Source organism: Pipistrellus kuhlii, unplaced genomic scaffold, assembly GCF_014108245.1.
Source record: "Pipistrellus kuhlii isolate mPipKuh1 unplaced genomic scaffold, mPipKuh1.p scaffold_m20_p_10, whole genome shotgun sequence".
Classification (NCBI taxonomy): Eukaryota; Metazoa; Chordata; class Mammalia; order Chiroptera; family Vespertilionidae; genus Pipistrellus; species Pipistrellus kuhlii.
The window spans coordinates 24,896,932-24,913,755 of record NW_023425405.1 but is presented as its reverse complement, the minus strand read 5'-3'; the positions used below and the strand labels follow the sequence as shown (position 1 = coordinate 24,913,755).

At 40.7% G+C, this 16,824-nt stretch overlaps 1 protein-coding gene across 1 annotated transcript in view; it reads right to left on the bottom strand.

The window, feature by feature from the left end:
• Window positions 1-584: 584 nt before the first annotated feature.
• The window catches only part of CNTNAP2 (contactin associated protein 2), a 1,655,787-nt gene continuing 1,639,547 nt past the window's right edge, over window positions 585-16,824 (bottom strand). Inside the window, exons 23-24 of the mRNA XM_036429148.2 lie at window positions 7,048-7,128; window positions 585-5,662 (exon numbers count right to left, since the gene is read on the bottom strand). Coding sequence (XP_036285041.1) covers window positions 5,463-5,662; window positions 7,048-7,128 — 281 coding nt within the window. The 3' untranslated portion in view covers window positions 585-5,462. The remainder of the gene's footprint in view (window positions 5,663-7,047; window positions 7,129-16,824) is intronic.

Genomic DNA, 16,824 nt, shown 5'->3' with positions numbered 1-16,824 from the left:
TGTGGACTGGCCCTGAGAACTGCTGAGGAACAGAGAGGCTGGGTGTTAACTGGCATGAAAGCTTTCACTGAGAACTGATGAAGGGAAAATGCCTTCCCAATGGTGACAGAAGACCAGGAAGTGGGAGTGATAACTCAGGACAAGAGCTCTTAATACACACGGAGTACATTTAGGAAGGTCCGCACCTCCAGGCAGTGCAGAGTCCTGGGGCCTAGTTCACTGGCCTGGATCCCTGTGTCTATCATCCAGTGTTACTTCCTCATTCCGAATAAGGCTCAGAATACACTCTGGACATCGCTGGACTCTGTCCACATTTTACCAAGCTGTGTGTACATGAAACCAAAACATGAAGCCAATATCCATGAAGCACTTTAAGACAAATGGGAGGGGAGGAGTGTGAGGCCAAGGAAGGTTAACAATGGGCACATCTACATAATACCTGTCTTTGAGGAGGGACTGTATCTTCACAGCTTTGGAAAGATTATGTTCCCAAGAGATGTGTACCTCAGGGCTTGGAACTTCCTTTGCTGGAAGCTGATAATTGCTTCTAAGAGAATCGAGTGGAACAGAACACAGAAAACTGCTTTTAGGATAATTAAAACTATTTTGGATTTTTTATTTATCAATCTGGTTTCTAATATAATTTTAGTTAAATGAAAGAACATTCACAAAGAATATTAGGCATACATACATAATTTCCTTCTTTCATTCTAGTTTACATGCTGCTGCTTTTAGAGAGTGAAATTTTGTGTTATTTCACAGGAGTGGGACCCTCATTGACTTTACAGAAAGAATAGTTAGGCCAACTTTTCACAACGCTAACCTCCCAAGTAACCATGCTCACTGAAGAAAAAAAAAAAATTAAAAGAAAAACGCGACCAAAGAAATTAGAATGAGAGACACTGGAAACTGTCTCTTGGCCTACGAGAGAGGGGCCTCCATACTCTCATAGCCATCCAGAGTCCAGCACTGACTAGAAATAAGCCAGAGCTTGAGAATGGTGCAGACCATCCATAGACCTGTTCTTAAAGAACATTTTCATCTGGAAAATAAACTTGTGAATTCATGTTAGACATTAATACCCAGGTGCCCCTCGGCCTTTATTACCTCTGCCAGTCTGTGCTCAATGGGAGTTAACCAACTTTTCAACTGTGCTTTACAATCAGTTTACATACTACTTGTATCCAAAAAAAAAAAAAAATACTACTGGGTAAGGAAGAGGATATTTCCATCCTTATCCTGCAGAGTCAGCAGGCTATGCAAAAAAGTCACATTTGTTGTTGGTATTGTCTTACTTAGAAGCCAGTCAATCACACCGAGGGCTGGGGTAAACTACAGGCAGACGAGTGGGAACTTAGGGCTTTATGCACGCAAAGTCCTGATTTCTCTGGCTCTGTCTGGCTGTGTTGCCTCTCGCAGTGTTGACAGTTGGCCCCTTGGCAGTCTACCTGATGAATAACTTAGCAGATAGTTGTACAGCATTGCCCTGCATATCCCCACCTCCCCCGACATGACCACATTGTTTCTTTGGATGTCACTTACATCCACAACCCAGAAAGCATGTCTTCTACTTGGCTCCACTGACTCTGGCCCTTATATTTGCATTTCCAAGTATTCTCCCATCAGGAGTCGGTGCCCCTCACAATTGTCTTATAAAGTCGGTAAATCAGCTCTAACTTAAATATAGGCAAAGGAGGACAGAGGTTCAGCAACTTGGCAAAAGTCACAGAGCAAAGCAGGGAGCAAGAGGAAGGGCTGGCACTCTGTCAGCTGACTCTCAGGGTACTCACTCTCCAAATGTCATTTAAAAAATGGTGCCCATTGTTTTTTAGTCCAAATTGGCAAGACTCACTCTTATTTCTCATCAATTTCAGGATCAGCTCATTCTACTGGGATGGCAGCTTGTGACCTATATTTGGCTGGGTAACTGGAATTCAATGAATAACATGATTTGACAATTTGCTGCCTTTCTTTTTGAAAACTGCTTGGTAGGATGATGAAAAGGAGAACATATGAAGAGGCTCAAACTAGGTGCTAATTGTTTGGAGGTGTGAGATAAAGCAATAATGAACATGCTTACACTGGAAGAACAAGTGGAAGACGAGAAAAGAACTGATCCTATTGTAGAGGAAAACCAAAGCTTCTTCTTGACCTTTTCCCGACACTCTGCTTTCATATCCGGCAGCTGTAGCTGTTGCCTCAAGTGCCTTTTCTGGTGTGGCTTGTGTCTTTATGCCCATCTCTCAGCTGGCACCTGATGATTCAACAGCTGTTCAACCATAGCATGAAAATCTCTTTGACTTGTACCAATTCTTTTCCCTGTGCCCCTCAATTCCTGCTCCTGTTAGCAAAAGTGGATTGTTTATCAAACACAAGAAACAGGGCATTTTCCAACAAAGGCACTCACTCCAAACTCTCGTTCCCAGCTCTTCAGTAAAAAACTTCATGTCAGTTGCTTGATTTGAGTTTAGGTTGAAAACCACAAGGAAAATTGTAGTCTTATAAAGAAGGGCCAGAGAAGAGCTTAACCATAAAGCAATTTCTCACCTCTGGAGCTAGCTTTCTTGAGCTCTGTGGAATGTTACTTTGAGAGTTTAGAATGGCACAGATTTTACATTCATTCAAAGTCCCCACTGCTGGCTTCTCAGAACACAGGTGCTTGCTTTATACACAGAAGCCATTTCCTACACAAGCAACACTAAGCCCAGGAGGAGTTTTCCTGTGACTGTAAACCGGCTTCTTGTTTTAATAAATGGTTTTGTTTGTTCCTGTCATGTAAAGATGCATTACCACTGGCCTTTTGTGCTTGACTGTTGATGCATTGGGATGGTGTTGAGATTCTGCGGAGTATGGTTGACAAAGCAAGATTAGGCATCGCGCTTGGGCCCTAGGTCCGGCTAGCTAGGCTGCACTGTCCTAAACTTTCAAGGGAGGGGGCTAGAAAGAAGCTGCACATAAACAAATTATTTACCATTTAGAAAGCACTGGATAGAGGCTTCATAAACAGACTTAGGGATTATTGTGAAGATCACAGTCCCAAAGAGAAGCCAAGATCTCCAGCCTTCTTTTGGCACTTAATTCCTTATCCATTTTTTTTGTGTCCTGTCTGCCAGATTGTAACCTCTTTAAGGGCAGAGACAGTCATACCTCTGTCCATCCTAAACATTCCAAATGATGGTGTTGCGGGGGACCCACTGGTCCCGGTAGGCATACCAGGAGCCTTGGTTTGGAAATTGGGTTAGAGACGTGTTGGGTAGTACTTTTAACATTTTATAGCAGGAAAGTGGGAAGAAGAGAGAAAAGAGAAAGGGTGAGGACATTTTAGTATCAGGGACTGTTTTGATTGTTTTAATTCCCTAACCATTTGGGGGAACGGGGAAGTGTTGAGATAATACCGTATGTAGAGAACAAAGCTATCAAGGAAAATGCAAGAAATAACCAACCTGCATTATTTGTTAAGTACAAAGATAATGCCTGTAGAATAGGTTTAAAAAAAATCAGAAACATTTCTATAACACAACATTTAAACTTTGCTTTTTCAATGTGATATACATAAAAGAGCCCTAAACGGAGGCATCTCGGATCAATCAACAGCCGTTGTTTTCTATGTCATTTGTAAATGTTCTGATATTTACCATATTAAATACTTTTCATTTTTAATGTGTTTTACAGGAGAGCGATTAACACGCTCCTGTAAAGGGGGTTCATGAGAGGACCTGAGGTCAGCAACTGGGAAAAGGGGTTTGGATTCCCGAGTGTTCTGTCACCTTGGCTTGAATGGGTCATGTCTCCTGTGGAATGTGCCGGTACTTGTGCCACGTACCTCTGGCAGCTATGGACAACATTTTCCTGACTCAGGAAACTGAGATCCTCCAATAACTTCGGCATACAAGTAAGCTGAAAAGTATGCATATACACAAGTAAACTAGAATTTCCATTTTACTGATACATTTTTAACCTCATTTTACCTAGCAGGAGAAGGAAAACAAGTAATCAAATAAATATTGGAGTCTAAAAATTAAAAAAAAAAAGTATTAAGGATAAGAGCCTGAACTATAATGACCATAAATGGTAATCATTCTAGAAATAACTTATGCAATCTTTTACTAAATAAGTGGAATTATTTTTTAGATGTACCAATAGGATTTCTGTCTCATTGGTTTACATACTAAAATAAAACCAATGAGTTATTTGTTAGAATAATTGGTGGAAGTTTCTGATTAAAGTGAAGTGTGACTGACTAGACAGATTCATTCTGTGAGAATCAGTTTTGGAGACCAGGTTTGTGGTGAACCAGAGCTTCAAATGTGTCTGCCAAGGAAGATCCCTGAACCAACGCACTTGTCTGTTTTAGATGGAGCGATACAGGGAGCAGATGATGTAAAACATGGCAGTGTTCCCCATAGGATTCAGAGTAGTAGAAGTACAAATAGCAATCAAAACTTGGCTTTATTGTGTCCATTCATTGTTTGCTAGTTTGTCACAGGGGCTTAAAAATTAGAGATTTAAAGCAAACTGAGAACCACTTAACTTATGCATTAGCCAGACAGTGTCCGTATTCTTGCTACAGCTATGAAAGAAACAGAGCAAATGGATCGTGACATGTGCCTCTAATCCCACAAAGAGATGCTTACACATCCATGTAACATAAGCAGTATGTTGTAGGTAGAGTGGAGTGAAAGGTACAGATACTGAATAGATCTAAGACTACAAACATAGAACAATACAATCTGTAGAATTCAATGAAAAATAAAATCCGCAATCCCAATGTGAAACCTACTTGCCCTGGTACTTAATGCTTCTCTCCGCTGTGTTGATGATGTTGCTACTTCCCAGGTGCAATCACCTTCTTCCTTTGACTGCTTGAGGCAGGAACTCTCGGAAAACCGGCACAGGCTGAGGTCTAATTGAAAATTGGCAAATAATAGGTTCTCTTTGCCTCTTTCATTCCTTCTCCAATTTATAGGATACCAAAAAGAACCATTATATGAACATGAACTAGTAGCTACAAAAGCCCATTAAAAGTTGACTAATGTGAAGGGAAAATAATGCTGGAAGCCATGTGACTGTGCATCAGCTTTTCTCAAGAAAAAATATGCACGTTCTAAGGGCTCTTAAAAATGTAGAAAACTTGCCCTGTTACCATGGATTTTTAGAACACCTCTAAACACACACAAAATAAGACAGATTTTACCTACAAATTTCAATCATTGCTTAAACTCTAAAAGCATTTTTTGTATTATTTTGTTTTGATACAGAAGGGAGAACTCAGCTATAAAGAAATATTAAAAAGTATTATTATATATATTTTGTGTGTGGCGATCATCAGTCTTAAGAATATTCTGTTGCTTGCCTCTCCCAACTTGTGCTGATATTTTAAAGGATGTGCTCAAGAGTATGAAGCAGGGTGCTTTTGTCCCCTTCCCTTCCCCCTCCCTATCCCACTGCCAAAGAGCCACCCCTCAAATGAGCCATTCTTTTTTGCTTTCGTCAATGGTCTCTGTGAAGTTGGGGTCGTTGTTCATGATGGCAGCATCTGCGCTCTCTGCCGACTCTGCTCCCTTCGCTTCATTGGTGTGGTAGGTGCCCTTGTGACGGAACATGTAGCGAATGAGGAAGACCAAGGTGCAGAGAATGGTGAAAATCACCACAGCAATGACCCCTGGTGGAGACAGGACAAGGACTACAGGTTAAACTTAATCTGACATATCCCACAAACACCCCCTCTCCCCCCACTTCACTATGGTTTCTTCAAACACTACCCTCTCCCATAAAAACACAAACCTCCAAAAACAATAACTGCAAAAACTAACAGAATTGAAAGGAGAATTAGACCAATTCACAGATTTGGAGATTTCAACACTGTTCTCTCATGGAACAATTAAACAGAAAATCAATAAGAATGTAGAATTACCTAAAACACATGACGTAAGGAAACAATACTAATCCTACAAATCTTTCTTAAGATAGAGGAGGAGGAAATCTTACTCAACACATTTTATGAGGCCAGTATTATCTCAATACTAAACCCAGACACATCATGAAAAAGAAAACCATCAAGCAATATTCCTCTTAAACAAAATTTAAAAATCAAACCTAGCCATATATAAAAAATATACTATGACAAAGTGGTGTTAATTCTAGGAATACAAGATTGGCTTAACATTAAAAAAATAAAGCAATGTAATTTATCACATTAGACAAATAAAGGAGAAAAACCATATGATAATCTCAATAGATGAAAAAAAAGCATATGGAATTGTGATTAAGCAGCATCATACATATATGTGTTATACACAGAGAGGCAGAAACACTTTAATAAAATAAGACAGAAGCAGAGAGAGAATATGGCAATGGACAACAGGTTATCAATATGGATCCAAGTATAAGGATTTTCCCAGGAGAGTCTAATTATTCCACATGTAGCATGGTCAGAAGAAAAGACTGGAACAAATTAGGTACTCTGGCTTATTAGTTTTCTGAAACTAGAATGGCACAGACTTTCCAATTTTTGTAGTAAGCTATCCTGGACCATTTAGAGAGAATTCAAGTAAAAAAAAAAATAGGAGGGAATAAGGTCATGTCCTGGTTATTGCCTCTCAGCTACTTACTAACATATTCAGATTCTGGCTAGCTCACCATTATTCTTTTCTTACAGGTGTGCATTAGAAAGTAGCCAGATTACATACCCACAATGTATCCATATCCGTACTTCATAATCTAAAGCCATATTTAAATAGCAAAATGAACACTAAAAATCTACACAACTTGTTTTTCCCCTGGACTATGATTTTACTGCTTCTGGCCTGGACGGCATGGCTCAATCAGTGATTGAGCATTGACCTATGAACCAGAAGGTCACGGTAGGCTCAGAGTAGGATGTGCAGGAGGCAGCCAATCAATGTTTCTCTCTCATCGTTGATATTTCTATCTCTCTCCCTCTCCCTGCTTTCTGGAATCAATAAAAATATATTTTTTAAAAAATAAAAAAAATGACTGCTCCCCATAGGTGATAGCCACAAGAAAGCCTGTTCTGTACCCACCTACCTCCAATGATGGCCGAGTTTCTGTTGACCCCATTTCTGATAGCTTGTCCTTGTCCTGGGTTATATGGAAAATCAGCACTGGCTGTAGAGAAAGAAATGGAGAGTCAGGTTGGAGAGTGAGCTTTCCCGTTCATCCCAAGTAACGTGGCACCTATGTTTTCAGACAACTCCTTACTTCCCATTTCCCCAAATGAGATGCCCTTTCAGGAAGACCCATCTTGCTGCTGTTTCCCAGGAGAATCACAGTAACTTCCACCTCCATTCCTGCCGGTTTCCTTCGCAGAGCAGTGCTGCAACGCCTTTGGAGGAATATTAGACTCAAACTACCCGGGCTGCCTGCTCCAGTTCCACAGACAGACGGCTTATGGATCACAATACTTCAGTTTCGCTGAAACCTGCCTCCTGCTCACTTTTACCCCATTTACAACTGGTGGCAGTGGCTGTACTTACAGATGAGCTTGTTAAAGTGTGTAGCATTGCTCTAAAAAGTAATCACTCTTGATATTAATATTTTACGTGGCTCTAACATTGTACACTTCAGGAACATTTTAAATGATTAAAAAAATATTTTATTGACTTTTTACAGAGGGAAAGGGAGAGGGATAGAGAGCTATAATAGAAACATCGATGAGAGAGAACCATCGACCAGCTGCCTCCTGCACACCCCCCACTGGGGATGTGCCCACAACCAATGCACTTGCCCTTGACCGGAATCGAACCCGGGATCCTTCAGTCTGCAGGCCGATGCTCTATCCACTGAGCCAAACTGGTTTCGGCTCAGGAACATTTTATAAGGGGGTAATATTTCATGTGAGCTGAGAAGAATATTAATTACCTAATAAATATTCTCTTTCTTTCCTTATTATAAAAAAATATAAGAATCAGTTGTATTAAACTTAGCGACTTCTCTAAGATAAAATAAATATAAAGCATGCAAAAGGCAAACATTATGAAATTTGTATATAGGTCAGGAGAGTTATTATTATTTATGTAAGGTAATTTAAATTAAAAAATGATTTCATATTTGCTGGACTTCTGCTTGAAAAGTAATACTTTAAGATAAATCTTCCAACAGAGGCTTCTCCGAAGGCAGACTACCTTAGTTTAACCAGAACCATGGCTACTGAATGGCAACAGTAAAAATAAAAAAATTTATGGTAGTTATTTGGCATAATTAAATGTGTACACACTGATGAAATAGGTTTGTGTTATAATTCAGAGAATATCTTAGTAAGAACTCAGTTTTTTTCTTTAAAAAAAGGCATTTAAAAATAAATATGTTTTTATTGCCATCAGAGAGAGAGAGGAAAGTAGAGGGAGAGAGATAGAGAAAGAAAGAGAGAGAGAGAGAGAGAGAGAGAGAGAGAGAGAGAGAGAGAGAGAGAACACCAGCAACCTTTTGGTGCACAGGATGACACTCAACCAAATAAGCCACATTGGCCAGGACAAGATTTGGTTATTAACACACACAATTCCTGATGAAGACTACAATTCAAAGAAAGTTACTTTTCAAGAATGAAAGCTTATATCTTCACCTACATCCAATTATGGCACAGTTTCTAGGCCTTTTGATGTTGTAACAATGCGCTCTGGACCCCATTTAACCCATTTCCTTCTAAGAAAACCTAAGCTTGTATGTGGCCGAGCTGGGATCAGAACCCATGTAGGGTTAACTCCACAGTCAATAAACTTCCCTATCCTGCTTTTCAGGGCTGTGGGGAGACAGACAGGTGGGCTGTGGAGGAAGTCAGGCCTCAGACAGTTCAGCTTGGGCAGGGCCTATGAGAAGAAGAGCCTTTTATAGGGGATGGGTGAGAAAAATTTGTTTTGTTTTCAAATGTCAAGTTTGAAGTGTCTACAGGACACTCAGGCAGAGAGATCTACTTACTCGATATTTGGATATTTTGTGATTTGCTCATATTTCCCATCTCCTTTTGAAAATATACAGAAATCTTCTGTCCTTTAAATAATCTGAACCTTCAAAATATATTAAGTTATAGTGACAGAAAACTCACAGTGGTAATTCAGTTATTATTCTACTAGAGGCCTGGTGTATAACATTCTCAGCCTGGCCTGCACCCTCTTGGGGGGTGTCCACAATCAGACATTCTTAGTGCTGCCGCAGAGGCAGGAGAGACTTCTGGTACCACTGCTGCACTCACCAGCCCTGAGCCTGGCTTGTGGCTCCCCCACAGGGAGAGTGCACTGACCACCAGGGATCAGCTCCTGCACTGAGCGCCTGCCCCCTGGTGGCCAGTGGGCATCATAGCGTCCAGTTGTTCCATGGCTCGGTCGATTTGCATATTACCCTTTTATTATATAGGACTGTGTGATAGTCACAAGACTATGAAATTAGTTACTTTTCTGCTTCAGGTGATTTGGATGGCAGAACATAGCATAGTTTCTCTTTGCTCCAAAGCCTGCTTCATGGCTTTGCATCCTTGGCCACAAAACTGAGTTAACACAGATATTTAGAGATACTTCTATCTCTAAATATATATACTGATATGCTTCTCCTGATTTCCTTGAAGTTACTGACATAAGCAATAGTGGAAGGTGTGGATGTGACCTGAGATGACCCAGCAGGAAATATTTACAAATATCCTAGGATCGTCTTTGGTATAAAAATCTAAACTCTTTGGCATATGGAGCAAAGCTGCCTTTGAGCTGAATCTCTCTCCTGCTTCTTCTCCCATGGAGCCACCACATTCTGTACTCAACGTTCTAGGCACATGGATTTCTGTGCTTCCGGTTGATGTGCCTTTGTTCATCCACATGGCACTCTCTGCCTAGACTTATGGTTTGCCTTTCCTCTCTTTGTCCATGCAATCCTATGTCTTTCCTGAAACTATTCCCAACCACCTTAGATATGTGTCTGACCCTGTTTTCAATGGTCATCATCTTAATTCTTGTCACTCCTTATGCAATAGCCACCCTCTTAAAGTCAGGGGCCAGTCTTAATTATGTTTGCAGTCCCAATGACAAACAGTGCAGATAAGAAGCAGAGCTAATTGGATGCTTGTTGACTGGTGCAATTAAAATCCGTCCATTAAGAGGTGTGTAAATGTTTGTGTAGCTTCTTCTGATAATAAAGACTCCCATGCAAATATAATTTTAAAAGTCAACTGCTTGAACCTAACCCAACTCTTTTTGTAATTTTAAAAAATTATTTATTTATTTAATTAATTAAATTATTATCTGTGTACATATTTTAACATTGCCCCCTCCCATACATTCCCTCCCTCCTCAGAGTTTTGTGTCCATTGTTTGTACTTATATGCATGTATACAAGTCCTTCGGTTGATCTCCTATCTCCCCCAAATCTCCCTACCCTCCCTGCTTTAATTTGACAGTCTGGTTGTTGCTTTACTGTCTTTAGGTTCTTCAATTTATAATGTTCTTTAATATCCATAAATGAGTGAGGTCATGTGGTATTTCTCTTTCATTGACTGGCTTATTTCACTCATCATGATGTTCTCTAATTCTATCCAGGTTGCTGCAAATGATGAGAATTCCTCCTTTTTTATGGCAGCATAGTATTCCATTGTGTAGATGTACCAGTTTTTTGATCCAATCATCTGCTGATGGGCACCTAGGCTGTTTCCAGATTCTAGCTATTGTAGATTGTGCTGCTATGAACATAGGGGTGCATATATCCTTTCTGATTGGTGTTTCTAGTTTCTTGGGATATATTCCTAGGAGTGGGATTACTGGGTCAAATGGGAGTTCCATTTTCAGTTTTTTGAGGAAACTCCATATTGTTCTCCACAGTGCTAACCCAACTCTTAAAGCAAAGCAGCATTCTTATTCTTCAATGAACATTTTGAATACAGAGAGGCTACTAATGATTCCTGTGCCCACCAGCCTTTGGTGATTAGCTGAGAACCATCAGTGGAAAACCCAGCAGGTACAACGGAAGTCCTCATGAAATTAAGAGCAGGGTTCTGTTTATTTTAGCATGAGCATTCCCATTTTTTATGGCTTTATTGATAACATAACCCTGGTTGTCTTAATGCACATGAGTGTTCACTCCCTTGAGGCAAATTCACATTATTCTGGTGAGCAGAATTATGGCTATTTTTAATAGATATATTCCAAATGATTTCATCTCATCTGTCCTTCCCCTTGGGGATCAAGAGCCTCTTAGAATTGTTCATAGAGAAAGCATGGATACCAAGAAACATGCCTGGGACCAGACCACAAAGCTTGTCCATGGCACATGCTCCACTCTGTGGTTAGCTTCCCCAAGTTTGATAGAACACAGCAATTTTGGTGGTATTGGAGTATCAAGGAGTCTATATTTTGGAAAATGTCATGAGTAATTCAAAATAGACTTTAGATATTAACAGTCTCAAGACTAGATTTGCATCAAACAGACAAAGACTATTTTCAATACACTTTTTTTTCCTCCCTGGGATCCCCAAATGATACTGCATGATGATGGCCACAAAAGCTGTTCCAGCTCTGACAGAACCATATGTATCTCTGCTTATCTCCCTGGCTGTTCATTCTATTCATAGATCATGCTTCCTTTGTACCATGCAGAGTAGCTCTTCTCCTATCCCCCACCAAAAGAGGATGACAAAACAGGTTAATGCAGGAATTGAGGATGAGAGAGTCTCCACCCTTGAATGTGCTCATGAAATAGCCTGGCTGAGGCCTCAGAGCCATAGATGCACTACAGCCCATCTCATTCAGAGAAGGCAAATGCATCATAGACATCTTCATATTCAGATATGGATTACAATCTCCTTAACAAATAGGTTCTTCCTTTGCCTTCCATGTGAGGCACAACCTGAGAGCTCAGCACTGGTGTTTCCTTTCCCCTCCTCCATCTCAGGTTGTGTGTGTGTGTGTGTGTGTGTGTGTGTGTGTGTGTGTGTGTGAGGGAAATAACACACATACTTTGTAAGAGCAGGCCCAGGGTAAGTCATTCCCATAATTATGTGAATACAATAAAAAGGTCAGATATTAGAACTGGGTGAGTAAAAATGCACTTTCCTTCCCCCCAAAGGAACGGGAAACAAGATATTTTATTCTCTTTTCTAAGGGCAGTTTGCCCTTCCCCTTGCCACCTTCTTGGAAGGATTTCTCAGGAAAGTAAATGAGAGTCCGATTGGCACTCTCCTACCTGTGTGTGGGCATGGGTGTGTGTGGTGTCCTTCCCTGGCGGCGGGGACAACCAGGGCTCAAGTGCCAGTGACAAGTTCTGAACCCACCTGCCCAGACATGAGGCCCATTATACAACCAAAGCCCCCAGTGACCATGTAGGGTATTTATACGTGACAAGTAGCAAAGCTCTAAATTCTAGGATTACATGAAATGAGTCATCAATGGCATCGACTACACTTTCCTCAGATATAAAACTCTCTAGAGCCCAGGATACCAAAACATGTTTTTAATTGTCCATTCACACAATATTCACAATGCAGGAACAAGCTGTTTAGGAAATAATAATAGCACATCCTACAAGTCAGGTCCTGTTTTAAGTCCTTTTCATATATTAACTCATGTGAACCTTGTGAGATGGGCATACTCCCACTTGGGAAGCTAAAAATGTGTCTGAGACCCCAAGACCAGTAACAGGAGGAGCCACGGTTTGAACCAGGAGATTGGCTCCAGAAACCACTTGCAAAAACTAATCTGACTTCTCTCTGATGAGAAGGATCTGTCTACACTGGCTCTATCCAATTGTCAACAATGAGGCATGCTTTTATGGCAAACCACTAACTTAGCCTAATTGCTTCTCTGTGGTTGGGGGGCTCTCTGGAGAGACCAATATCTAAAAGCTCTGACTGCACTTTCCAGCTTCAAAAGCTGAGCATGAAGAGACATTTTTTGTCTGACAAAGGATAATTCTACATGAGGACAGTATCAGCCGAACCATGTGATAAACTGAGGACTCCGAACCAGCATGCAGAACAAGCCCAATAGCCCTGGTGCCAGCAGCAATCTCTCAGGGGCCCAACCAGCCCAGAGAGAATGGTAATCACCACTCGAGAAGCACTCGTGAAATCATGTAGTGCTAATTGTGCTTTTAAACATTCCTGTCAGAATGTAATTTTTATTGCATTTTTAGAATGTGAAAATTAATGGAAATTCCAAGGCAGGTGCTTAAGTACAATAAATGGAATTTAGACAGTTTTAAGAATAGGTTATTAAAAAGAGATTTGCATTCTTTAGCCTCACATTTCTTGCCTGTGCCATTGAGCAGGTAGGGAGAAGATGGAATAATCAAGATGATTATTTTTTCACTACAGAATATAAATGAGGTAGTTGTGGTTCTTATTGACTATGTTTCAAAATATGTAAAATTGTAGACTTTAGGCTCAGAAACCAACTGCAAATAAAACAGTCGCTTAAATGCATATAAAAATAAGTTGAGGTTATCTAATGTAAAATCCCCCAGAATAAAAGGCACTAAAAGCTTTAGGTTGTCATAAATCAGGGACAAAAAAAAATTAGAGAGTAGCTGACATCTCCTTGAGAAAATATCTCCATGGAAACCACTTAAGCTTCAGCATCTAAAGTGATAACGTGAGGCACTCCAACAGAACTGCTATTAATTGTAATTTAATTCAAATTGCAACACTATGTATGTAGTGGGGTCTGGGCTAGATGATGTATATATGCCTTTGTTCTTCCCAGCTTCTTTGTTTTGTTTTGCTTTATTATCTTCTTTTAAATTTGAGTGGTATGGCAGAAAATTATTTTTTTAAGTAATGCGTTTTAAGCATTTGCTATTGCTTAATATTTTAGAAACAAGTGAATAAAAGGTTTTCAATTAAGATGAAGTTATATATATAAGGAGCTGCTGTTTTATTTTGGGAGAAAATACTGCTGATCACGTTAAGGAGGGAGGGATTGGTCAAGGCCAGCGGTATTTATCAAGAGGACATGTGTGGGCCGTGGCCTCGCGAGCCTCAGTCTCATATCTACTAGTGTACGTATACCTGTCACCTCAGTTTCCACAGAATGCTAGATAGTTAAAATTCTAGTTTCAAATGGGGAAGAGATGATGAAGTTTTGGCTCTGACAAGTGAAATAAAAACTTTACATTTCTAGCCAGTAAAAAAACCCAAACTTTACATTTACAGTGTCCAAGACCCAGTGACTCAAAGAAGTTCTTTAGGTGAAAAGAAACAGGATCTGTAAAGGAAACTGTCATCTGCTTTGTGCCTTGGTTGTGTACATAATGCCAACGTTTATACAAAAGGACTGAATGGGCAATTGATTTTATTTGATTCCCTCCTTCCAGTGGTTTTTAAAGGCAATTTCTGAATTGTCTCAATTGCTTTTTAGGAAAAAGATTTACTGATAATCCCAGACTAGGCTGACATTACATTCTTTTGTCCGAGTAAGTATAAATAGGTATTTTAATAGGAACTATATCATTATTGGTAGAAGCTCAGAATTTGTATTTCATAAACACTAAGGTAAGTTATGTGGTATCCTTTTAAATGTTAGAGATGTCTTCTTATTTCTCAAGTGAGCAAACTATTTCTTCTTTTGTTAATAATAATTGTTTAGAAATCAATATCAAAGCTATGGTTGCATAACATTGGCTCCTGATGATCACAGATGGTTACAGCTGGCTTTCTATCCCACAACCTGTTTCTACACCTGGGAGGCTAAGACGCAGGACAGCATGTAGGTCATGGTCATGTAGCTGGTAGGTGCCCAGGTCATTCGGCCAAGTCTCTGGATTCATCTGGGACTTCTGTCGTTCTCTACCACAGGGCATTGTATGCTCATGTTGGCATTAACTGAATGCAGGAATGCAGAAGCCCCAAGGCTGGGGGAATAAGATAAATTTGGGAAGTGTTGTTCAAACCCCTTTCATGAGGGTTTCCAGATTGTCCTCAGCAGCAGCAGGACCCCCTTCAGGGCCTGTCCTCCCACTCACAAAGGGTACTGGTAGTCAGGAATAACAGGACTCTGCATTGTGGAGCTGGTGGGTTCTTTAGGCTTTTTCTTCCTCTTTGAAGCTCATTCTAATGTGCCTTTTGCAGAAACAAATAGATGATTCCTGAGTGCTTTGGTTCAGAGTGTTCAAATGTTAGGGAGCATACAAACTACCTGGTGTCGTGTAAAAATGTAGATTCTGATTGGGCTGGCCTGGGGCGGAGCCTGGGAGTCTGCATCTCTCACAGGTGGCTAGGTATTTGAGAGGCAGAGCTATAATTGAAACCTTAGTGGTTCATAATTCCTTCTGAGCATCTTGCCTTTCCCTGCGCCCCCCCCCTCACCCCCCTCACCCCGGGAATCATTTGTGTGCTCTTACTACTACTGAGTTACATGAGAATTCACCCCATGGTTCCATTATCTTTAGCCCTATTTCCTTCTCTCTCTCTCTCTCTCTCTCTCTCTCTCTCTCTCTCTCTCTCTCTCTCTTTTTAAATCCTCACTTGAGGATATGTTTTCATTGATTTTTAGAGAGAGAGGAAGGGAGAGAAGGAGAGAGAAATATTGATTGGTTGCTTCCCTATGTGCCCTGACCAGGGATTGAACCAGCAACCTAGGTGTATGTACCCTAACCAGAAATCAAACCTGTAACCTTTTGGTGTAGGGGATGACAGGTAACGCTCCAACCAGGGGTATAGTCTCACTTTTCAAGGAGAGGGTGCTTGAGAAAATAACCATAATAAGAAGTTAAAGCCACCAAACACAGTGAATAAACCTTAGAGCACACCTTTAAAGACATTCTCTGACGTTTTTGCCCAGACAATGGTCAAGAGTTGGCACTGTTCATGAGATGACCGTCTTTGGGAGACCCTGGAGCTGGTGCCTTCAGGCTTCTGGCCAAGAACACCTCCACCGGGCACGGGGCAAGGGTTAGCAAAAGCTTTGGATGTCTAGAACTTCTGGCTTGGGAGCTTGATTAAAATAACTTTTTGATAACCCCAAATCTAGTCAAAAGATGATTTTATAATTTGTGAGAGTACTGAGGCACCGTTAGTCATCTGAGGAGTCAGGCAAGGAAAAAGGGTCTCCTCTCACGCCCCTTTGTAAATTTCTAGTCAATTCAAGGACCATAATTTGCCTGTTTTGGAAACAGCAGAATATCACTACTTTGCTTCTGCCATCATCATGTCTTTTGAGGTAAGTGTGGGGAATAATAAAATGCATTTGGAAAAACACTTAATGTTCTGCTCTAACCTCTATGTCTCAGTGTGCGGAACACGTCTTCGGTTTTGACGATGGATGTGCTCCTGCTCTCCGTGGACTCGCTCTGTCAATATTCATCCGGCTTTGGCTTTGGTTTGGAGGACGACCGTTGTAATTGCTCTTTCATCAAAATGTAAAATTGACCCTTTTTTATTCCTCAGTGCTCAGAAACCGGGACACAGATGAGGAGGGTTTCTGAGAACACAGTGTTGTCTCCCCGGATCCGGCCCGCTGACCGGCTCCCGGCTGCATCGTGTGGACGATTAGAAAGGGCAGGGAGCAAAGCTAAAGTGCTTTAAAAATTAATTCTGCACGTATTTTAAGTCTTTTATCAATGCCCAGCAGGGCTCGTGCTTTTGAAACACTCTTTTCAGTTGCATTAGCAGAAGTGAAACATGTAATTCCAGTCCCAAGACGTGTCTTGTCTTCTAAGAAGGCTGGCCTCAGAAAACTACAACCCCCTCACTGGGTATTTCCATCATCTTCTGAGTTGTTCTTCCTGGATGAACCTTAGATCTCAAAAGACAGTGTCTTTGCTTGTTGGCAGGTGGGATGACTAATGGCCACTGAAGAAACCATATGAAAAGAAAAGGCTTCTAACGCTTCCTGA